The 24,783-nt window shown below is 48.5% G+C and overlaps 2 protein-coding genes and 1 long non-coding RNA gene across 5 annotated transcripts in view; 2 read left to right on the forward strand and 1 right to left on the reverse strand.

Annotated features, from left to right (window-relative positions):
* LOC309856071 (S-geranylgeranyl-glutathione receptor P2RY8-like) overlaps positions 1-24,783 on the forward strand; it is a 499,501-nt gene that overhangs the window by 186,249 nt on the left and 288,469 nt on the right. The window lies entirely within an intron of this gene.
* On the forward strand, positions 143-22,120 carry LOC309856072 (cytokine receptor-like factor 2). Its single transcript, XM_082716789.1, has 8 exons — positions 143-306; positions 9,498-9,600; positions 11,166-11,320; positions 12,752-12,885; positions 15,283-15,445; positions 16,755-16,860; positions 19,232-19,316; positions 21,160-22,120. Exons 1-8 carry the CDS (start codon positions 225-227, stop codon positions 21,433-21,435), a joined length of 1,104 nt encoding a protein of 367 aa, XP_082572915.1. The 5' UTR covers positions 143-224; the 3' UTR covers positions 21,436-22,120.
* LOC309856075 lies at positions 16,874-19,550 on the reverse strand. The gene is made up of 3 exons (XR_014307061.1): positions 19,204-19,550; positions 17,967-18,203; positions 16,874-17,735 (listed from the first exon to the last, which is right to left on the reverse strand). It is a non-coding gene; the product is annotated as an uncharacterized lncRNA (long non-coding RNA).

Here is a 24,783-nt window from a genome sequence, read left to right on the forward strand (position 1 = left end):
TCCTGGGCTGCGCGTGGGCAAGAGTGATCTTGGGTTTCTGTTGTGGTTTTTTTTTTTTTTTTTTCTCTTTTAAACAAGAGTCATCATTTTAAGTAAAGATTGACTCTGTTTCCCGTTGTCATTTCCTTATTCCTGTTCCACTCTTTAAGAACAGGGTAACCTCTTTACAATAACCATGAAGGCACAGACCTTCGGCTCACTCTTTTTCGTGTCTCTCCGCAAGTATGAGGTCCGTGTTTCTGCCCTGGGCATCGGCAGCCCTCTTCCTCCTGGCCGACATGACGGTTTCAGAAGACTCAGCACTGGGTAAGCCATGCTTGTGTGGCCATGTGGCCACTTGTGTGAATAAAATGTCCTTTATTTTAACCAACCAACCTTCTTTCCTTCCTTCCTTCCTTCCCATCTTTCAGTGTTTCTCTTTGGCGACTGTTGTATTTTTTTGTTTCCCTTTGCTTGTTTTTTTTTTGTAACAGTAACAAGGAGCATGCATGTTCCCAAGCCTCCATAGGCCTGCTCACCTGTTTGCAGAGGGCTCATGACGGACCCAGTTGGAATGCATTCGGTTCGAATGCACGAAATAAATAAATAAGTAAATGAAAGAGTGTGAGGTCTGCTGCGTTGAGATTCTGGGTGGCTTCCCTGTTGTTTCTTCCAAGAGCTCAAAGGCATTTTGTTTAAGTGACTATAGACCTGTCGGGGATGAACTTGTGTCACCCCCGGGAAAGGTGAGGGCGTGTCTGCACCCGCCATGGGCTTTGGAGCCGTCCATCTGTGGGTTCATCCTTGAAGCCCATGGCCGTGTCTCCTGAAGGGATCCCAGCTCCCACCTCACTGTGCGTTCTCGGGACCTGTTCCTGGGCTTTTTTCTGGAACATGACCGCCAGGGTGCATGCTCCTGGGATACGCTTTGCTAACATGAGTCCCCCGAAAGAAGGCAAGTGGAGAGATCCAGCTATGGTGGGGATGGTGGGGCAGGTCTTGTGCCCGAGGAGGTCTGATTGGATTTTCTAATGTCGGGGTGGCTCAGGGGGCCGGGGATGACAGGTTAGGGACTTGGAGTCTGTGAAGTATCCCCTTCACTTGCAGGGAATCCTGCAAACCACCCATGGAGGTTTACAAGTCTCCGTGAACCCCGTTTGGTATAGTCTCATAACGGTGCCTTGGGGTTCCAGCGGACACAGCAAAGAGTCCCAAAGAGCCTTTGTGAGGGGTCTCCCAAGGCTGGAGCTGAACGGGGTCTAACCTAATTCTTAAACTGTGCGACACCCATTGGTCCCTTGTCACATTCTCAGATCAGATCTGCCACGTGCCCCCCCATCGAGGCAGATCCATGACACTTTGCACCCACATTTTACCTCCCGTGAACCTGAAACGTCTCTCAGTGGTTCCTGACATCTCTGTCTCCCTCACTAACACCCCAGTCTCGGAGTTACACGAAGAAAAGCACAGTTTAGACCAGTTCTGGGTTCTGATCTGTGAGCAGGTGCATGTGGGGACCCTCCGTACCCAGAGGTGCCCAACACACTCAGACCCTTTCTGTAACTATTATTTTATTTCTATTTTATTTATTTTTATTCATTTAAATTCAATTAGCCAGGGTATGGCTTTCTAGTAACTTGTTAGAAAACAATTTGTGAACGAGGGTTGGGGTTTGCTTCCTTTTCTTTCAGTGGAGTTGCCTTTTCGCGCCCGAGATGTTATACGCATAAAAGCCTTGAAAACTAAGTAGTGGGAACTGGGGTCCCACAGGGGCACAGCATTAGGAAAACTCCTCCTACTTCTCCTGTGCACCCACAGTCCGCTGAGGAATGCAACGGGACATCCAGTAACCCCGGGTCACAGCGGCCAATGGCAGGAGTTAGGATCCCATAGATGTGGAAGGGGCGGCTATGACCGGACATACAGACTCACGAAGGGGGGTTCAGGTCGCATTTCTGTCAGGGGCAATTTTCGCTTTCCTGTGGGATGACGCACCTTCGGCCAGAAGGAACCCGTGAGCTCACAGACCTCATGTGCAGAATTAGGAAGGGTGAGGGGTCTTTAATTACGATCAGATGCTTCCCCCACATGCAGTAGAGACCTGATACTCAGGTGTGGGTTAGGGCAGGAGGCGAGCAAGAGAGTGGAAGGTGATGCTTATCTGACGATTTCTGATGTTCTGAAGGTGGTCGTGTGGGACACGTCTGAGCTTGTGGTTGTTGGGACGGTGCCGTGTGCGTAGACCAGGAACCACCTTGCAGGTGGGTGACGTTGAGGTGACCATCCATGGGGAAAGCCAAGGTGGGCCACCAACGTGCCGGAGATGGCAGCTCTGTAGAAGGTCTCCTTGGGCACCTGCCTCCCTCAGAGACAGGATGGACCCAGACCCGACATCCCGCTGCCTCTGCACCCAGGAGTTGCGAGGACCCTGGCTTTCATTCCCACCTGCCATGTTGCCGATGCTTCATGAGACTTGCAGGGAGTCTCAAGGCCAGTCTTCTGTGCACACAAACGGCCCAAGACATATTGGGTACCGCCATTAACACACCTCTCCCTGCCTGGTGTATCTTAGGACCGTAGATGCTAACGATTACTGTCCCTCTACCCTTGTGTGTGTAACACGCCCTCCTTTTGTGGGTTCAGCTGGGACTCTCCTCCAGTGTTCAATTCAGAACCCTTGGAACCTCCCTGTGGACCTTACTTGGAAATAGGGTCTTGGTTGATGTATGAGCAGGTAGCCATTAGCGGCGGCCCCCGTCACGGGTGGGAGAGATCTATAATCAGGGCTCCGTGCGTGCATAATGGAGATGTGGGTGCCTGGGTCACAGCCGGCGTGGACATCCAGAGGAATAAGGGGAGCCCTCGCGGGGTCGGGTGGACCACAAGGACATCTCCGACTGGCATGAGATGGACTCTGGAGGGTGTCCACGTGGGGATGGGCTTGGAGGGGGACGTCCCCGGTGCAGCTGCCTTTGCCTTTGTGTGTCGGTTGCCCAGTAAATAAAGAAGGAAGCGGGGAGAAACAGAGTCAGAGTCCAAAGCGTAGCATTCATGGCGGTCACCTTACCAGAACGATCGCACTTTAACCGGATGTCCCTCTGGTATCGCGGGGACCCCGTCGGCGTCAGCCAGGGCTGAGCAATGGTGTGGTTTTGGCCTCCCTCCTTCCTGCAGACAAGGCCCGGGTAGGGGCAGATGTGGGGCTTCCCACCCCATCAGGGACCTGCCTGTATATGGGGACGACACTTTGCCGCCTCTCGAGTCCTGTGTCCTCGCCGATAGGACAGATAAGAATGGTTCAGACTTTCCCATCTAACTAAAGTCCTGGGTCCGTGCCGTCTTCCTGCTTGTTTGTGTTTTCGACCCTTGAGGCACGCAGGCCCCAGGAACATGGCTGGTGATTGAAAGGCCTTCTGGGCTGCCCCCCTTCCCACGCCACCCACGGCTTTGATCAGATCTCACGTACTAACCTCAGAAATACCCAAGCCGATTTGGGGGCAGAGTCCTTTGGGAACCTCCAAACTCCTCGAAGCAAATGCGTGGGGTTCTTGAATCATCTTTTGCGTAACTCTCTGTGTGCAGTGAACGGAGACCCAGGAAGGAAATTGTTGGCGTTTCAATGGTGCACCTGCAGGAGGCCGTCCCACTGTTTGCAGAGGCGTCGGGCTCCCGATTTCCCTGCAGCTCCGGGAGGGTGTTGGAATCCAACGCACATCTGCAGAAAATCGGCTGGGTCCTTGACACGGGGCAGCTGTTGGGGCAGGTTCCCATTGCAAGATCTTTGTTGAGGGGAAACCCTGCTCATCGGTGTTGGTCGAAAAGGTCTCCATCAAGCGAGACGTCCACAGGAGCTGGGACGGGGCAAGAAAGTGAAACAGGACATGGTTTTTTGTTGGTTTGTTGCTGCTGTTTTTTGGAAGCAGCTCTATTGGGATATAAGTTGTCCATTTAAAGGGCACAATTCAATGAGTTTTAGGCAATTCATAAACACATGCAATGAGTTTTAGAAGGCTTCCATCATCCCAAATGGAAACTCTCGACCCAAGAACCCAGACAGCCCCCTTCCCGATCCGGTCCCCAGCCCCTTGACAACCGCTAACCTGCTTTCCGTGTCCGTGGATTTCCCTCTTCCGAACATCCCATATTCACGGTCTCCCCACGGTATCCGACCACTTTTTTCTGCGGTGTCTGTCCGTCAGCCTCGTGGGTTCATACTTCAGCCGCATCGTAGGGCAAGTAGGTCCTTTATTCCTTCTGATGGCTGAATGATACGCCCTCTTAGCCATGGACCACCGCGACTCTGTCCGAAGACACGGCTTTGAGAATTTGGCCCGGGGTGGGGGGCACCTGGATGGCTCAGCCCGTCGACCATCCCACTCTCAGGGTGGCTCAGACCGTGATCTCAGGGTCTTGAGATCCAGTCCCGGGTCAGGCTCTCAGTCTTCTTCAAGATTCTCTCTCCTGCTGCTTCTCCTCTGCACGTGCTCACGTTTTCCGTCTTCAAAATAAATAAATCTTAAAAAAGAAGAAGAAGAAACAACTTTGCCCCGATAGCCCCAGACTAGAGCATCTGCCCGGTCGGCGTCAAAACAAGGCAGCGAAATTCATTTCAGCCGTTCTTTGGGGTAGACGCTCCCATGTCTGGAGCATGAGCAATGACTTAGGAGATATCATGAAATTATGGGGTCAGATACAATGTTTTGCAAAGTTAAGTTGCTTATTCCTTTTTAAAAAATGATGGTAGATACATTTTTAAAAATAAAATTAAGTTGCTTATTCTTTTTTTTTAAAATGGTGGTACATACAATTTTTTACAAAATTGAGTTGCTTATTCTTTTTCAAAAAAATGATCATAGATACAATTTTTTTTTTACAAAATTAAGTTGCTTATTCTTTTAAAAAAATCATTGTAAACTATATATAGAATATTCCTTCTTAATCTTTCTTAAGTGCACAGGTCAGTGACATTAAGTACATTTATTTGTTGTCCAACCATCCCTACCACCCATTTCTAGAACTTTCTCATTTTCTAGAACTTTCTCATCTAGAACGTCTCATCAACTGAAACTCTATCCCCATAAAACTCTTTCTCTCTCATGACCTTCTCCTCCCCTGGCTCCATCATCTAGTGCGTGAGGGGTTCTCCACAAGAGTGTAAATTTTCGATACAAGAGAACTATTGATGAAGTCCGGCAATCAGGGTCCCAAGGATCTTTCTTTGCCTCCTTCTCTCTCTGTACAGACAGATTCTATCACGGGGGCTGCCTGCATTATAGGTCCTCAGGTAAATTTGCAGTTTTGTGCCTTTGCCTCTCGACGTGTCCAAATCAGTTCATCATATCTGGTAAAATCAACATGTACTTTCTGAGCAACAATTACAGGGGAGAAATAGCCCAGTTTTGGTGTCCCCACGTTCTTTTTTGTTGGGAAGCTGACATTCAAAGATGGGGACGCTGGGATCACCAGAGTGAGATGGCATTGCTCAATGGAAACAGTGCCACCAGGATTGCTAATAGCAGACAGACCCAAGGCCCAGGAGCATAGCTAGTTCCTGGAGACTGGGGAATGCTCCTGACCCTGCTGGGGAAATTTAGCAAGAAACAAAATTGCTTGCCAACCCAGGAGCCTCGTCCACAAAGGTGGAAGAGAAAGAAAAGCCTCCCCTTATTATTAAATAAGGATTTAACCAGAAGGCAATACACACCACACACCATGCGCAAAAAAGATCTACCAAGACAAGAATTCAGCAAACACAGAAACCCTTTTTTTTTGAGCTGGTGGGCACCATGCATGATACACAATCTCTGGGAATAAACAATTGCTGGTTCTCGAGTATGAGACCCCCTCAGCACTGTTTGTCCCACAAAGTTCTCCCTCATTTCACCCGGTAATTGGAGCGACCATCTGTGTCAGCTAGTTGGTTTTATCCAATGGGAGAGTAAACTCCTATCTTTACAACTAGATGTTGTTTTATAACTTGGCACCAGACTTAACCCTCACACAGAAACGGAACATCACGTTCCTTGGTATTTGCATTTCCAAGAGTAATTTTCCAGGTGTCTGAGAAAAGATAATCCTGAGCCCTAAACCTGGGGGAAAGCTTACGAACTTGTAAAAGGATGTGCATGTATGTCAAAGAGATGGAGAAAGATCTTACAAGTTTCCTGAAGCTCTCCAAGAAATGGAAGGGAAGCATGTCTTCCTTTTTATTTAATTGATTGATTAATTTATTATAGAGACCGAGAGAGCACAAGCTGGAGGGGCAGCGAGGACGGAGAGAGACTCTCAAGCAGACTCTGCTCTGAGTGTGGAGCCTGACCTGGGGCTCCATCTCAGGACCCTGAGATCATTATCTGAGCCAAAGGTACATGCTTGACCTGCTGAGCCACCCAGGTGCCCTACATGTTTTATTTTTAAACTCAATTTGCCCCGACAGAGTGCAGGGCAGGGCAGGGCAGGGGTGAAGACCCAGTGTGGAAGCAGAAGTTCCCTTTCTGTTTTGCAAACCACACCGAAGCCCTTACAGATGGCTTGCGGATCTCAGACCTGCTTTCATGCCCCACTGAAGAGTCTGCTTCAAGAGCACCGTTTTGTAGGATGAAAGCATTTTGTAGGATCAGCAGAACGCCTTCCACGCTTTCCTTCTCCTTCGCAGAGAAGTCTTGCCCACGCCCCGGTGGCGAGAACCCCAGTCACGTACCTCACCTAGACTCCAAGGGCATGTCGGAATCGATTCTGGACAGTTAGCAAAGAAGCCACAGACACACGATGACTTCCTTTTCTTTCCCCTTTTCAAGTCGGATCAAGTTGCAAACTCTCCCAGCAACTGGCTCACCATATGGGGGAGGGAATGAACCACAAGAACACTTCTCCTTTCCTGCTGATGCCCTGGGGTGTTTTGTTTATCCATTAGACATCTTCCACAGACGGCGGTCCAAAGATCTGTTGTAATGTTTGTCGAGGACTGAGCTGTACAACTCCCCTCCCTTTCAGAGCCTTCGAAGGTGTTCACCATAAGAAATGGGTACTAGTTCCTCTTCTGAAGGTCAGGGATTTCCAGAAGCTAGGAGGTCTTTCCCAACATCTCTTCTACTTCTGGAACCAGTGCATCAAGTTTGAGATCATCTACTGTGTGATCGGTTACGTCAGGAACAGTGGTCAGCACAAAACAGAAGTATTCTGTACACCGCGGGCGTGAGAAACTCTTCCTTAAAAACTCAAAGACCAATTATATCCTTCCTTCTACCTTTGATTTTCAGAAGTCAGGATAGATCTAGAGTCCCATAATGTTGTGTGTGTGGTTTTTAATTTTTTTATTTTTTTAAGATTTGATTTATTTATTTGAGAGAGAGAGAGAGAGAGGAGAGGAACAGAGGGAGAGGGAGAAGCAGGCTCCAAGCTGAGTATGGAGCCTGAGAGAGGGCTCCACCTCATGACCCCAAGATCACAACCCAAAGCTGGATGGTCAATCGACTGAGTCAACCAGACATCCCATCCCCTGGGATAAAAATCCCAGAGTTTATGATGGGATTTTTCACAGAATTCAACGTCTGTATTTGTTGCCAATTCAGCACATCTTTCCTGAGCATTTTTCTACACGTTGAGCACAGGACTGGGCACCGTGGGTGACATCGGGGGCGTCAACGACATTGGAAAAAGAAGAGTGTAGATAACATAGCTGACAACAGCACAGAGAGGACTCGTTGGGGTGTCCGTGAATGGCGGTCAGATTGCCAAAATGCAGGAAACCGAGAGACAAAATATGCAGATGGACAATGGCCAAACAGTCTAGGAAAACAGAGCTCTGATTCACAACCTGGGGCAGCCTGCCCGGGAAACCAGCCCCTTGAGTTAATATCTGACAACTTCCCTAATTTTCATCCCAGCTTCCAACGCTGAACCAAGCACAAAAAACCCAATTATGCTTATGAAACCAATCCCACCAGACACTCTGCTTCTAGTGAACCATCTGCAGCTACCCCTGTGCCAACAGCCTCCATCAGGACAGACTTGAGCGTCCGTGCCCCACCTCCACCCCTGCCTGGCTATGAGGCTCTCCCACTCCTCCCTCTGCCTTTAAGTCTCTGCCAAATGCAAGGGATGGTGCTCGACTCTCTGATCCTGAAAGCTTCGAAAAAATTGTCTTCTGCTTGTTTTCATTTGGGTCGGCTTTGTCCATCTCCACCGTGTGGATAGTCATTGGCCAATTGCATAAGAACATCGGTTGGAGGTCTTGAGAAACATGTAAGGGAAATACAAGATTGGATTGGGATTGCCGAGAGGCCATGACGAGACAGCATGGTTAACTCCAGACCACGGAGTGGAATGTGGCCTCCGGAATGTTCAGCAGGCCAAACCATCCAGCCTGGAGACCTCACAGTGGGGTTGAGCCAACAGAGCTAGGGCAAGGACCTGTCTTTGCCTCCTGCTTGATGGATGGGGGAGCTGAACCCAGCACTGAATGTGGAGTATGAGGTCCTGATCTAGGGGCTTCCAGACCCTCCTTATTGGCATTTGTGGACATGTATCTGTTCACCTTCCTGTCCCCCACAACCTGCTGGTGTTAGAAATGTGTCTGTTGATCCATCCATCCATCCATCCATCCATCCATCCATCCATCCATTATCTATCTACCTACCTACTTATCATCAAACCTATATCTATTTATCTAGCCTATCCATCCATCTATCAATTCATCCATCCACCCCTATATCTATCAATCTATCATCATCATCATCTATCTATCCATCCATCCATCATTCATTCATCCACCCTTTCATTATCTATCTACTTACCTACCTATCCATCCATCATCTTTTATCTATCTATCTATCCATATCTATCATCTATCTACCTGTCCTAAATACTTCCACTTCTAACTCAACACCACTGAGTTCATTCTAGCCTTCCATATTCCCCAAATTGTTACTCCTTCCTCTGACAGTTGGAGACTTGCCTCTTGCTACCCGCACTATCACAGCATGTTTGCTCAATCCTAGAATACACCCATTCACGACTTTCACAATGACTAACATCCGTGAAAATCAAAAATACCCAAGACTTTCACTTGAAAAGCCAAGACCAAAGGACTCATTTGTCGGCGAGCTTTTTCTCAAGTTGTCATGTTTGGTGTTCTGAGTGAGACAGCGAGTTGGGTGGCTGGGAGACAGTGTCTAATGCCCCCCTGCGTGCCCCCAAAAGATAATGTCATCAGACACACAGTCGATACTCAGTAGCTGCCCGTCATACTAATTAAAGGTCATAATCTCTTGCAAACACAAGAAGAAAAGTGGCTGTAAACTTACTGCTGGCTCATGCCACTGTCCTGAGCAACATTTATATATCCTGAGGCTCTTAGTGACATAATTAATGCGTGGTTTATTTGTGAAAATCTTGATTTTCTCTGTCCCTTTAAAGCATTCTTTCATTTGTACGACAAAAGTGCTGGTGTCCTTTGACAGATTTCCATCTGTTTTCAGCATGGCCTCAAAAGATCCTCTGTTTGTCTTTTCACCCAGAAGGAGCATTGCAACTTCAGATTATCAACTTTAATTTTGAAACCGTGCAGGTCACGTGGAATGCCAGCAAGGTCTCTGGGACAAATTTGACGTTCCTCTACAAGTAAGTGCCCCCAGGAAGGGAACATCCTGCTCTGTGTGCAAATATTTCTTCCTCTAAGACTGCAGCCAGTGCCAGGTCATGAAGGTGTGAGGGATCAGAACGTTCAAGTGTGAATGTGTGTGTTCTGTTTAGACTCGAGCCCTCACCACAACAGCAACCACAGATTCCCCAAGCCTCCTAACCAAGTGATGACCGAGTCACACTCAAAACTACCTAGATTTTTACCAGGACCCCCAGAAGGTGTTTGTTCATCCAGGACCATTTGCGATGTCTCAACAGATACCTTCAAAGGGAGCCCTGTTCCCTTGAAACATTCTATGTGGCCATGGCAAACGTTAACCATCTGACACTCTCACGCCAGCTCACCAGCCACCACCTTCCGAAAACGTATCTCCCTGTCATGGGCTTTTTTGGTCTTCCATGCTCAAAGACATGGGTATAAATGTGGGAGGAAAGGATTCTCTAAATAATTTAGTCCTAATTCTGTGAATGGGAGATGTGTGATGTGTGATTGATTCTTTGCAGTTTGATAGCGTATGACACAAATGGGAAAGTGTATGCAAGACAGTTTAAGGTGAATCGACTGGGAAAATAAGCTTTAAAAAGAAAGTGCTGGATTTCCTAGGCGATCGCACCGGTAAGTCACTTGATCATCAGTTTCCTCATTATAGAGGACACAATTCTTCAACGAGTCATTGCTTAGATTCGAGGACTTAAAGACAGAGCCTGAACTGGTCTTAACTGGGAACCGTGTTTTTTTCTTCATATTGTACGAAGCCCCAGGGAGATCTCTGATCTTGGTACCTCCTTATTAAAGTGCCTGTTCAAATCAAGGGCATGATGACTCTGCAAGTCAAGCCGTATTCGTTATTAGTTTTCAGGGGTGGCCGTAACAAAGTAGCACAAACTGAGCAGGTTAGGACAACAGAAATCCATCCTCTTCCAGTTCTTGGCACCAGAAGTGTAAGATCCAGGCGGGACAGGGCCACTGAGATCCAGGCAGGGCAGGGCTGTGCTCCTTCCAGAGGCTCCCGGGAGGGTCCTTCCTGCCTCCTCCAGCTTCTGGGCTCCAGGCATCCCTGGACTTGTGGCCACATCCCATCTCAGTCTCTAACTTCATGTGGCTTCTTCTCTGAGACCGTGTCTCATCTTGTGTCTCTTATAGGGATAGTGTCATTGGATTTAGGACCCACTTTAATGCAAGATGATCCTATCTTGATATCTTTCTTTTAATCACACCTGTGAAGACTATATTTCCAGATAAGCTCCCATGCACAGAATCCAGGGATTAAAACATGAACATGCCTTTTGGAAAGCCACCATTCAACCCATCTAAGGGGAGATTCTAGAAGGTTAACCTTTTGAGAGAGTGGATGATTTCTGTTTGGGCACTTCTTACTGTGCTTGTAAGAAAGGGTCCTTGAAGCTAGGGAAGGGGGTCTCCAATCTGAGTCTGTTGCAGAGATGTGGAGCAAAGGCGTGGCCTGTAGATGTGTGAAGATATTATTTTCAAAGACCCTCTATGGCTGAATGGGTCCCCTTTTTTTTAACCTCCGGTTAAGCAGTGATGAGACAAATAGCCAATGCTCCAACTATATTCTTCAACAAAGTCGCACTGCTGGATGCCTCCTGGAGGCAAAAAAAGATGAAATTCTGTGCTTTTCCATCTGGAATGCAACACATCGCCTTCTCACGAAGTGCCAATGGATCAGTGCTTACTGTAAGTACCAAAAACAAACTCATTGCCCAGGGCTTCTTTCCTACTCCAACTTAGAAGAGACTGGCCTTCTAGAAAATCCATCTTGATACATGCATTGGGAAAAGATGTGGTATGACACTCTGCCCTCCACCAGAGAGAGAGAGAGAAGGACATTTGCCCTCCATACCACCCCACTGGTTTTTCTTAGGAGTGTTCAGGGTTGGCTGTCTATCTGGGGTTACAAAAGAGTGTCACATGAAATGACTATAAACCGGATGGTTTGAAACAACATAAATCAATCATCTCCCAGCTCTGGAGACCACAGTTGGAGATCCAGGCGGGGCAGGGCTGCTGAGATCCAGGAGGGGCAAGGCTGTGTTCCTTTCAGGGGTTAGGGGAGGGTCCTTTCTGCCTGTTTCAGCTTCTGGGGCTCCAGGCATCCCTGAGCTTGTGGCCATGTTCCTCCTAGCTCTGCCTCCATCTTCATGTGGCTTCTCTCCTGTGTCTGTGTCTCTGCTCTTCTGTCTAAGGACACTCGCTCTTGGATTTAGGGCAACCCTAATCCAGGATGACCTCATTCTATCTTGATGATTTCTGCACAGATCTTGTTTCCTAATAAAGCTGCTTTCACAGTACCAGAGGTTAGGACTTGGGCATACTTGCTGGTGGACACCATTTAACTCACCAAAGCATTCATTTTCTAGAAAGGAGTCCCATATGGCTTGGTCCATGTTCTGTCCTCATTTTAGTTTGCTGGGGCTACTGCAATGAATTACTACAAAATGGGTGGCTTAAGACAAGAGAAATTTGTCCTCCCACAATTAAGAAGATCCCAGGCATCTGAAATCAAGGTGTGGCCAGTGCTGGTTCCTTCTGGAGACTCTGGGAGAGAATCCGGTCCATGCCTCTCTCTTTGTTTCTGTGGCTGTTGGCAACTCTTGGTGTTCCTCAACTTGTAGAGCCATTAGCCCCATTTATACCTCTACCTCCATATACCCTTTTCCTGCTGTGTGCCTCTGTTTCCCTCTTATGAGGACACCAGTTAAATAGGAGCAGAACACACCCTACTCCAATAAAACCCATCTTTTCATTAATAATTATACCTAAATTTATCCCAAATGCAGTTCTATTCTGAGATATAGGGGCTAGGACTTCAACATACATCTTTCTTTAGGGGGACACTACTCATCCCCTAAAACATACATAGGAGTTTTTCACACAACCTCAAAGAGTTCCTCATACAACATACATATAGGTCCTTGGAGCTCTGGTTCAAACCAATGCTACAGATGTAATGAGGACAAATGACCCCCCAATGCCAATCTTATAAAGTATTAAGGGAAGGATTCATGTAGGCAGAAGAGCACACGTCTAAGAAAACTTACAACGCTAATTTTAGAGACGTGGGATCTCTGTCGAAGTGGTGATCATTTTGTTGTCTCTGTGTCTTAGTGAAACCCAGCTCCCCGAAAGACTTGAACTTCCAGTGGCATCAGGAAGCCATCACAGTGACCTGTTCTGATCTCCCCTACAAGCGTCTCCTCTACGAAATCCAGTACAAGAGTATGTTCGACACTGAGTGGCAGGTGAGTGGGGTGGCATCTTTTCCTCAGGGCAAGTGTGAGTAAGAATCCCCAAGTGGTAGCTGAGAGAAACATGGAGAGACACAGAGACAGATGTTGACATTTATGTTAAGGAATTGCTTATGAGATTATAGGGACAGGTAAGTCTCACGCCGGTAGGCTGGAAACCCAGACAGGATTCCATTAGGGTCTTGAGACTTCTCTAGGAAGCTCCAGTCTGTCCTCTCAAGGCCTTCGACGGGGTGAGTAAGGCTCACCGACATTATAGAGTAACCTAAATTTGGCTGATTAAAAACATTGATCATTTCTAGAAAACACCTATACGGGAATATGTAGGCTGACATCTAATTAACTGGGCACCAAACCTGGCCAAGGTGACAAATGAAATTCATCATCATCACACTGTGCCATCTAGCCTTCTTTGTATGCTTTTTGAACATACGAGAACCTTTCTGGTTCTGTGTCTATGGGCATAATCTATGGAATACATTAAAATTATGTGAAGATCATATGACCCAGAGGCTCACAATTGTCTTTCAATAATGAAATGACCACTGTATAAACAAGGGATTAAATTCCTTGCAATAGCAGAACTGGAACTAATGGGCAAATTCTGCAGAGAGCAGACGGAATCACCCAAATCATGTACAGTGAGATGCCCATTCCTGGAGATGTGCAGCTCAAAGTTGGCTTGAAGGGTGTCTCCTAGAGATAAGGGTCTAACATGACAAGAGTAATTAAGCTACTTGGACTATGAGCTCCCTGCCCATCTCAGAATTCAGGGACTCCACCATTCTGCAAGTACACTTGTGTCCATCGAGCTCTGCAGACTTGGATAAGGAGGTCAACCAGAAGGACCATATCTCCTAGCACCATCCAGGAAGTAAAGGGTAGGTGAGTGTAACTGAACTTCTCAGCCCAGGACAGTCGATACCTGCCACAGTTACAGGTGTTGGGAGGGATTTTCTTCAACATTCATTCAAGATATACTTACTGAGTATCTACTATGCCCCAAGCACTGAGGACATAATAGTCGCACCTAGCAAGGGCAACTTGTGGATGGAAATGATAACACATGAAAAACATTGAGTAAATTCACTCTTACTACGGGTAGTCTTACCACTAGGCGCACACGTACTACTCACTCACTACTCCTCCTCATTATTATTATGTTCACTAGTTGGACCAGGCACATATGTGGAGACAACAATGGGACCTATCAACAGACGGGAATCTCTACTCTCATAAAGTGAACCCTCTGTAGGAGGAGGCAAACCCTAAGCGGACGCATTGCCCATGCAACACACGCCAAAATCTAGAAACGGTACAATAAATGTAGCGATAAGGATAAAAGTGAGAATACCAGTGTAAGGCAGTTAAAACAGGAGGGGACGTATCAGAAAAGAGAAAAAAAAACCTGACCTATTGTTGGTCTAGTAAAATGCAATCATGGAGATGAGATTTGATGAAACTCATCAAAGAAATACAGATTAAAGCAATAGGTGGGTACCAGATTCCACCTAAAGATTATGCTAATCACAAAATGTGATACTGGGCAAGGATGTTGAGCATTAATAAACGTTAAAAACTTCTCCTGGTTCTGATCTGTTGAGCACCTTTTTTAGAAATTAATCCCAGGGAAAGGATTGGAAATGTGCATGAGGTTTTATACTCAGAGGCGTCTATTGAAGGATTATCTAAAATAATGACAAAGCATTGGAGGTTTCCTCTATGCCATACACTAGGAAGAGAGTCAAATTACGGTACATCAATATGACAAAATATGTAAGAGCCACCAGTTATATCATGGAGCTAGAATGAAGGAGGTTTTATGTTTTTTTTGTTGTGTGTTTGTATGTGTGTATGTTTTCTAAAGTTTCCAAAATAAACATGAGTAAATTTTGTATTCTTTCCAAAAAGTTACTTTTTTTGGAAGGAGTAAGTTTTCACCAAATAATTCTGTTTTTGTTCTTCTGTTTTGTTTTAAGATTTTATTTATTTATTTGACAGACAGAGATCACAAGTAGGCAGAGAGGCAGGCAGAGAGAGAGAGAGGAGGAAGCAGGCTCCTCACTGAGCAGAGACCCCAAGGCAGGGCTTGATCCCAGGATCCTGGGATCATGACCTGAGCCGAAGGAAGAGGCTTTAATCCTCTGAGCCACCCAGGTGCCCCTCACCAAGTAATTCTTAAAAACATATGTAGTCGTGTCTGTTACAAGGGATTGTTTCTTCTTGGAGGGGCATCTAGAAATTGTCACTGCATTTGTTTTTGCTAGGCCGATAGAGAAAGTGCAACAAGAGTGGGAATGCTGAAAAGTAGGAATCTTACATGACTCTCTAGTACAAGGTTAAAGGGTTTAGGTCAAGTCATCGATCACCGTGTTTGCTTTTTCTCTGCAGTCCAAGGAGGAAGAAACCTGCAATGTTACGACGGATGGCTTGGATGCTGAGAAATGTTATTTCTTCCGGGCCAGAGTGAAAACGATGGAGTCCAGCTATGGCCCTGACACATACCCAAGTGACTGGTCAGAAGTGACACACCAGCAGAGCGGGGAGCTGAGAGGTAAGGCTTGTCACACAGCAGTGCTCTACCTTGTCTTTTAGGGGAGAGAGGCTTAGGGGCACCTAAAAATGAATGACCTCACCTCCTACTTCAGAGATCAATTTGAAACCAATTGTTTCTCTCTCCAGGCTGTCTACCCTATTGGGCTCATTTTCATTTTTATTTTTATTAAGAGCATCAATAATAATAAGTACTATTTATGAATGTTGTTAGGGTGATGCAGGCATATATTATAGATATACAAATAGAAGATTGATGACATAGATGAATTGATCATGACAGATAGGTAAATAAATGCACAGTCCATAGATATAAATGAGTTGATGGATGGATAGATAGATACATACATAGATAGATAAATAGATATGGTGGGTGGGTGAGTAGATGGATAGGTGGCTAGGTGATAGATGGAAAGATAGACAGATGATGGATGGATGGATGGATGGTTGGATAGATGGATGGATGGTTGCATGGATGAATAGTTAGATATGGGTGGATGGATGGATGGATGGATAGATGGATGGATGGATGGATGATGGATGGATGGATGGTTGGATGGATGGATGCATGGATGGATGGTTGGATGGATGGGTGGGTGGATGGATGGATGGATGGATGGTTGGATGGATGGATGGTTGGATGGGTGGATGGTTGGATGGATGAATAGTTAGATATGGATGGATGGATGGATGGATGGATGATGGATGGATGGATGGTTGGATGGATGGATGCATGGATGGATGGATGGTTGGATGGTTAGATGGTTGGATGGATGGATGGATGGATAGTTAGATATGGGTGGATGGATGGATGGTTGGATGGATGGATGGATGGATGGGTGGATGGTTGGATGGGTGGATGGTTGGATGGATGAATAGTTAGATATGGGTGGATGGATGGATGGTTGGATAGATAGAATGATGGATGGATAAATGGAGGAGGGATGGATGAATAGTTAGATATGGTTGAATGGATATGCATGGATAGATAAATGGACGGATGGATAGATGATTGATAGATAGATACATCGATAGATACAGAAGACAAAGGATAGCCAAAACCAAGCCTCAGTAGCCTCAGACACTGCTGGTAACACAGGTACCTGACAACTGTGCGTCGACTCTACCCACCTCCTGCAGTGACTGCCTGAGGTGTGCCTGTTGAGACAGACCATCTCTCTTCCCAGGATACTTCCCACTGAAATCAAGATTTGTAGACATCGCCATTTATAAAGGAAGGAAAATGGGATGTTGGAGACCAATTTACTATCATCCTGAAAACTGACAACACTCATTCTTTTTTCCTTTAGATTCGTGCCAGCAGAAAAAGCTTGTCCCAAAATTTGTTTTAATTTCCAGCATGGTTGCTTTGCTGACCGTGTTCCTTCTTCTTCTGTCTTTATGGAAAGTACGGAGGTAAGGATGCGTCTTCTCGCTGGTCTTGTCATACACATGGGAGAGAGGGCTTTGGTTGCTGTTTGCCCATGAAGTGGAAAAGAGAAAGAGAATCATCTGATAGGGTTATTGAGGTGGACATCACGTCCCCCACAATCACGTGTCGCCAAGAATGTCTTACAGGAAAGTTGACAGAAATAATCTCAAAAATGCAGAGATACCTGGGGAATTCATTGAGAAATAGTGTCGTAGAGACAGGACCATATATGAGTGTTAACTCCTATCTGAGGGTTAGTTTGTTTCCAACACAGACCCCACGGAGCTGTGTCCACCTAAAGTGTTAGAGTGACTAGTGCTTAAAACAGTTTTCAATTGTCATTGAGACTTATTGAGCTTTTTTTTGTTGGGTGGAAAGGGTGAGAATTGCACATAGACCCTCGTCTACTTCTCAAACCCAGTGACAGATACACCCACACAGTATTCTCTGAGCCCGCGGACAGCATCTCAAAAATGATTAAATAGCTTTTCTTTGCTGACCCTCTTCACAACTTAACCACTGCTATTTCCAACCTTATGTAAACCGACTTGCGTTGTACCAAGGCGTCTGGCTGACGTGTGAGGGTACCGATGTCCAAGGTAGTGGGCACCGTCTTCACTTCTTAGGATGAGGTTTCCATAGCGACACTGGGGGTCACATGTAGAGAAAGACAAAGGACCATCCTGGAGCCCTAAGGCTGGGTCTGTGCTAGGGGAAGTGGGACAATGGCCACGGGCCCCCTTCGAGCCCGATACAGCAAGGGGGTGCATCTCCTAATTCCTGCAGATTGTCCGTGACCTTTCCAGCATTATCACCTCGCTTTTACCCTCTCCAACAGATGCCACCAAACAGTGCCCTGCTGCGGAGGAGACAAAACAATCAGATCAGGGTGTCTGCTGGTGTTCTAAATACAGAGCTGATAATCACCCCCAAGGGAAACTGAGGGGCACTAATCCTGAAAAATACTAGCACTTGCCCTGTCTTCAAGGGAAGCCTGTATTCACAGTGAGGGGTGAAAAGTCAACTATATTGGTATCGTGTCCTAGGGTGGCCGTAACAAAGGACTAAAGATGGGGGATGCTCAAATCACAGGCATTAATCCTCTCCGAGTTCTGGAAGCTGGGACGCTGAGATCAAGGCATGGGCAGGGCGGATTTTCCCTGAGGCCTCTCCTTGGCATGTAGACAGCATCTTCTTGTTTTGTCTCTTCTCCCTGTGAGTCCACACATCCCTGTAATCGCACTCTCTTTTTACAAAGTCTCCAGTCATATCAGATTTGGAGCATAGTAGATTATAGTAGAAACTCTCAAGTTCTGTCCCTGGGGGCCTGTGAATTAAAGTGACCCAAGATAAATTAACAGGGGAAATGGCATATATTTCTTTCTTTTTAAAAAATATTTAATTTATTTTATTGCTTGTTTCTTTTAGAAAGGGTTCGTCTACATTTAACTTTTACATCTGGCTTAATTTTATTTTAATTAAATAAAGCATATGTTTCTTTATTGATGTTATAGTTTGACATGCAGGGAGGAGTCATAGACAAGAAGTGAAAACCCAAAGTGGCCGTTAGTCTGGGGAGCTTATATGCTGGTTTAACAAAGGGCAAAGGTTGTGGAGAAGTCGTTAGGCAGAGAAAAAGGGGACCTGAAGCTCTACGGGTAAATTCGGGGAAGCTGACTAGGAAATGTTTAGGATAAAACTAATGGTAGAGAAAGGCTGTCTATGCGGAAATATCTCAGTGGTACAATCTGTTTTCTTTTTTCCTGGTTATGAGAGGGCGGCACCTTTACAAAAACAAATTTCCATTGCAAAATAGGAAACGGATGCCTAGTTTTTAGGCAGGTGGGGAAGAAGACAGAGCTCCTTCTATATGTCCTACATCTTAACAGCCATCAGCCCCAAATTACCAAAGGTCCAGGGGGCTTATCCTGATCACCATCAGGCCCCTCCCTTAAGACTCAGGGAACCTTCACTATGACCACCCGAAAAGCCCGATCTTCAAACACAAGTTGCAGGGAGGGATAGGGCTTCAATCGATGAACTTTGTGGGGACACCATTCAGTCCACTGCCTTATGGAAAGAGAAGGAGCAATCCCTGCCTGATGGGAATCAGTATTGTGCAGGAAGGGGGTCCGTCCCTAGAACCCCACAGTTTCTCGCTGGACGGTGTCAGGGGCCTGGTGGGACCCTGGGGAGCTGAAGGGGGGAGCGTATGTCTTGACAAGGAAGACATAGTCCTATCCAGGAGCCACGTCCCTGAGGGGGGACTGTGTCCCCATGCTCGGCCCCTTGAAAGCCCACAGCCCCGCTCCACAATGCCGGCCCACCTGACCAAGCTCTCCGTGTCCATTTCAGAGTTCAGAAGCTCCTCATGCCCATGGTGCCTGATCCCAAATTCAGCTTCCCTGGGCTCTTTGAATCCCACCAGGGTAACTTCCAGGTAACGGCCATCTTCCCATGCTTGTCCTACGGGATGTGCTTGTCACGCTCTCACACCTCCCCCTGTACCCTGTTGAAAGCCCACATGAATTCCAGCTGCCTCCTTGGGAGCCCGTGAGCCTCTTCTGAACCGACCCCCCCCGTCTTCCTGGTTTGCTCCTGGGCAGACAGATAAGGTCCCGAGAGGGTTTCAAAGGGCGGCTTCTCTTTCAGTCAGCCCCAGAGCGCGGTGCCCTCACGGGATTTTCCAGCCCAGTCGCCTTTTCATCTCACCAGGAAGTTGTGTTCTTAACGTGCTCCCCCCAACCCGCAGAGCCGAAAACAGACCAGAAACTTCCGCTTTTCAACGGTTTTCAATCGTTATTTCGTTCCCTTGATAAGGGCTCGTGGAGGCCTGTGAGTTGTTGGGAATTAGGGAGACGGGACCAGCGCCCCAACCCCGGAGCTCACCAGACGGTGCCGTGGATTTTAAGGGACAGTGCACCGGAAGTTGTCCGGTGCTGCCTCCAACCAGAGGCTTGAAACAGCAGCAATTAATCATCTCCCTGTCCTGGAGACCAGAGTCTGAGATGCGGGGGGTGACAGGACCACAGAGGTCCAGGTGGGGCAGGACCACTGAGATCCAGGCGGGGCAGGATCATGCTCCCTCCTAAGGCTCCAGAAGAGGGTCCTTCCTGCCTCTTCCAGCTTCTGGGCCTCCAGACGTCCTTGGGATGGTGACCATGTCCTTCCCATCTCTGCCTCCACCCTCTTGTGGCTTCTCTGCATCTGTGTCTCTTCTGTCTCTTATGGGGACACCGTCCTTGGATTTAGGGCCACCCTGATCCAGGATGGTCTCATCGCTGATCCTTCGTTAGTCACATCTGCAAAGTTGCTATTTCCGCATAAATATACATTTACAAGTTCTGGGTGTTAGGATGGGCACATGTTTATTTTGGGGAAGGGTGTGTACTCTCCTACCTCCTCCAGGAGCATGTTTGATTTCGAAACTACTTAGGTGTAAGGAAGTTAAAAAAAAAAAAAACGGGGTGAAATTTTTTTTCGCTCTACCCTCTTATGTTCTGTGATCAGGGCCTGCAAATTAACCAGATGAAAAAAAATCAGATTAACAAAAGAAAATGTTGATTTCATATGCACGTGAGGGTGCAGGAGGGTTCACGGAAAAGCAGGGAAAACCCCAAAGGGGTGCTTAGACCTGGGGGCTCCTGTGCCATTTTCATGAGGTCTGATGAAGCCTGGAGAAGCGACAGGGCAGAGGAAAAGGGAGGGTTGGGCCTCTGGGTGGCAGGTGTGATGTGGGAAGTGACTAGGCTGATAGTAATGCTTGTTGAGTTTCACAGACAGAAGCCGTCTGCGGTGGCCAGGGGACATCCAACTCCAAGCAGGAGCAAGGACACTCCCCCTGTTGGCACAGAGTCTCACGGAGCCCCCTGTCCCAGGTGTGACCCCGCCAGCATTAAGGACATCCCTGGGGGGCTTGTTATAATTGCTGTGTCCAGAGCCCACCGCTGAGTGATAACCCTGGTCACAAGACACCAGGCGACTTGCAAACACAATCTGGTTCGAGAAGAGCCACGCCAGAAGGCGTGTTCCTTGCCCTGACACGTTTAGAAGGTCACGGAGGTTCTGCAAACAGCTTTTGGGGCCGATGATACAAAGCAGGTCTAAAAAGCACCCTGGGCTTAGTTCAGAGATAACCAGATACGAACGCCAGTGTTTTCTATTCCCTGGGATTGGCGCTCCTGTCAGAGGGAGGCTGCCTGGGTCCCAGGGATGCGTAGCCAGGGGGCACGAGAGGAGAGGCATTTCCCTTGGGTTCACGAAGCCATGTTTCATCCCTACAGGAGTGGATAAAAGACACCCAGAACGTGGCCCACTTGAATAAGATGGAGGGTGCAGAGCAAGAGTGTGTCCCAGAAGAGGCCCTAGTTGTCCACGTGGTCAAGCATGAAGCCGAGATGCCCATCATGACGACCAGCTCCCTGTGCCCACAGACGGAGGAGGAAGAGACCTCCGGGGACCCCAGCCGGCTCCCTTGCCAGCCCCTGCAAGGTGGCGAGGAGATTTCTCTTGGGGGCTTTACGTTTGTGATGAGTGACAACTCATATGTGATGTTGTGAGGGTGTGCAAACTCAAAAGCCGTCATTGGGATCTGTGTTGCGTTATGGGCTCCAGGAGGAGCATCTAGGGGACTCAACACCATGGTAAAGAGAACAGAAACACGGCCAGTGTCTGGGAGAGGATTACTGAAGACCCCTAATGCCATTGCACCCACTGGGTCATCTCTCATTGCACAGATGTTGCTACTTTAGGGCTCAAGAGCAGAATCACCATAGATGAGATCCCGTGCATTGGAGTGATTCCTGCTTTGAGCTCGCATCTCCTTGTGCCTGATGTTTTCCCATAAATCATGAGGAAAGATGACCAGGGTGCCCCAAAACCACCTTCATCCGTGCATCTCACCCACGTCCTACCCTCACATTTCCACTCCCGAGCATTTTCTCTGCTCTTCCGTCCTGCAGCACAAGGACCCAGAAACAGAGCTCCCTGCTCCTGGGTGAGAAAGGAGACCTGCCTTGCCGATGGCAACCAGCCACCCAGTTCTTGCTCTGAGATGGAGAGACACCCACTTTTCAACCCCTGGGGCGTTAGCTTCACGAGACTCTGTGTTTCTCGGCACCCGCCCTCGTGGCCTTTACTCCAGAGACAGCCAACGTTACGATGCCGTGTGCAGTCACCCAAAGCGTCTTGCCCTTGGGTGCCCATCTCCTTTTGTGAGTGGAAATAAAGAGACCAAAGAACAAACTGGCATGAGTTTTACTGACTTCAGTAGGTTGTGGGTGTTTGTGTAGACGGTGGAGATCACCACCAGTTTTATCCCCTTGGACTTCAAGTACAGGATGTTCCTAGGTTTTTCCAGATGGTGCTTCTTCCCGCTGGCCCTGATGGAGCGTGGAGGATGGAGGCACGTTTGCTGTTTGGAGCCAGGGGCCTGTCAGGACTTCCCCTCCTGTATTAGGGCGACTGTAAGAAACGCCCCACACGGGGGAGACTTCAACAATAGGAATTCATCTCTCCATCTGGAGGCTGGGAGGCTGAGATCCAGGAGGGGCTGAGGCAGGTTCCTCCTGAGGCTTCTTTCCTTGGGTGTCGACCCCTTAATCTCCCGTGTGCTCACGTGGTGGTCTCTGCCTGTCTGCGTCCTTATCTCCTCTCCTTGTAAGGACCCCAGTCCTACGGGATCAGGGCCCCTCCTAGTGACCTCATACCTGTTTGAAGACCCAGTCTCCAAATACAGCCACCTTCTGAGGTCCTTGATGAGGGCCTCAACATATGGATTTTGGGGAGATGTCATTCAATCCACAACAGTTCCCATTTAGGGCTGGTCTACTCCGGGTGAGTAGATGTCCAAGTGAGCAGATGTCCAAGTGAGCAGATGTCCAGATGAGCAGATCTCCAGGTCAGCAAACATCCAGGTGAGCAGATGTCCAAGTGAGCAGATCTCGGGGTGAGCAGACCTCTAGGTAAGCAGACCACCATCCTGGTGTCCAGGTGTCCATGCGGCCAGATATGGAGAGTCAGGCATTCTCCTTAAATCAACCAAGGAGCGTTCTTGGTAGAAGTGGGAAACGTAGAGATGAACCTAGAAGCCCACACATCCGGCCTCGTTGAGCACGAGTTCATTGGAGGCTGCTGGAGTCAGTGGGGGAGACAACCTGTAGAGTGCGAGCCCCGTCTCTGTCAATGCCCTTCATGGGTTCCCTGTGACCCCAGGAACAAGTTACCCCAAACGGGTGGCTCAGACAGTGTCTGCAAATGAGGCCTGGGGAGCTGAGGAAGGGTCCTCTGGGGTTTCTATGGTCCAAGCCCTGGTTTACGGGTGTTCAGATGGTGGCCCTGAGACACCCGCACTCACAGCGCAATGCACAAAGGTGGGTCTGTGTTTGGGGAGTGTGCAAGACTGGCACTGAGCCCCGAATAGTATATTCTTCGGGGGCCTGGAGCTTTCCAGGGACCTTTGTCTGGTGCCCAGTGCCCTGCATGGGACAATGCCCCAGAGGACCCTGTGTCCTGCCCTTTCGTGTGCTCTGGTTTCAGCAAATGGATGTTTTCCGCCAAAAGGTGTACATGGGGGCCACAGAGCCTGGCGTCATGGGGAGACCTGGCCTTGGGGCGTTGGGACCTTTACTGTGAGTGTTCCCGCTTCATGCACACACCACCATACTAATTGCCCAGGTCAGCCTGGCCGCTGGGGGTCCCGGGCACAGACCCTGGGCTGCCCTCCCTTCTGTGCAGACCACCCTACCCCATAGAACACCTCCCCAAACCCAGAATCTATAAACCATCACTGGGTCCTGAAGACATGCATTCAGAAGAGGGACCCCCCCCCCCCTGCCCCGCACCTGCTTCCCAAGGCCTCAGGTCTGCACACACCATGCATTCTTGCTCACCCCGCGGCTCTCTGTGCCCTTATTTTGTTTGGGACGTGGGGGGCAGGCCTGACCCTGGGTCTCGCCTGCGACCCGAGAGCCCGTAACGCGAAAGGGCGATGTTCTCAAGAAACCATGAGTCACAGATACTGTCTGTTCCCCTTTGTCTGCATCCACGTTCCCAAGTCTGGGGGCCCACGCCCTCCCTGAGCTGTCCCTACCCCCACACGGGGGTGCTCGTGACCCACGGCTCGGACGACGGTTGAAGGCTGTGCATCCCGTATCCCCCCGGCCCCTTGGAAAGGGAAAGGGGCCGTCCCCACAGACAAGTTGATGGCAGAAGGAGAGGCGCTGCTGTCTGGGCAGGGCTGCCCCTCTGTCCACCCACCTTGAGAAGGACCAGACCCTCCAGGAACGTGAGCAGCCCTGGGGTTTGCTGTCCAGACCCCCGGGCTGTGCCGTGGGGGGTCTCTGAGCCTTCCTCTCTGGCGGGAAAACCCACATGGCCTCTCCTGCAGCGTCTATACGGATGAAATGCAAGGCGTGCATGTGTGCACATGGGATCCTGGTAGAGTTTCCAGGAGAAAATCCGCGTTCAGACCGACACATTCGGGCTTAGAAGGGAGAATGTTTCCTCTAGGTCCCAGCCATGCCTCCGAGTTCATACTGTGCGTTTTGTATCCCGTGCATGCTACTATGTATCACACACAGACCGGAATAGACCATGTGCGACATCTTCCTGCAACATAGTCTCTGCTGTAGCTCGGCATGGCAGCAAAAGTTTGCCAGACTTTGGGAGACGGAAAGCTCCGGGTTTTCTTACTGACTTTAAAATTACCGACCCAGGTCCTCCCGGCAGAACGTAGCATTGCAAAGCCTCGAAAAGCCTGCAAAAAGCCAGTCTTTCTCTTCTCCTTGCGCACCATGGCATCAAGAGGAAGGGCTGTCACGCGCCAGAGGGCACGGAAGCCTCCGGAAGGCTGGTGTGCGTCCCACCCGGGGGGTTTTCATTCTGCAGGTGCCTCCGGGCTGTGTCTC

Source organism: Mustela nivalis (assembly GCF_964662115.1).
Source record: "Mustela nivalis genome assembly, chromosome: X".
NCBI classification, from domain to species: domain Eukaryota; kingdom Metazoa; phylum Chordata; class Mammalia; order Carnivora; family Mustelidae; genus Mustela; species Mustela nivalis.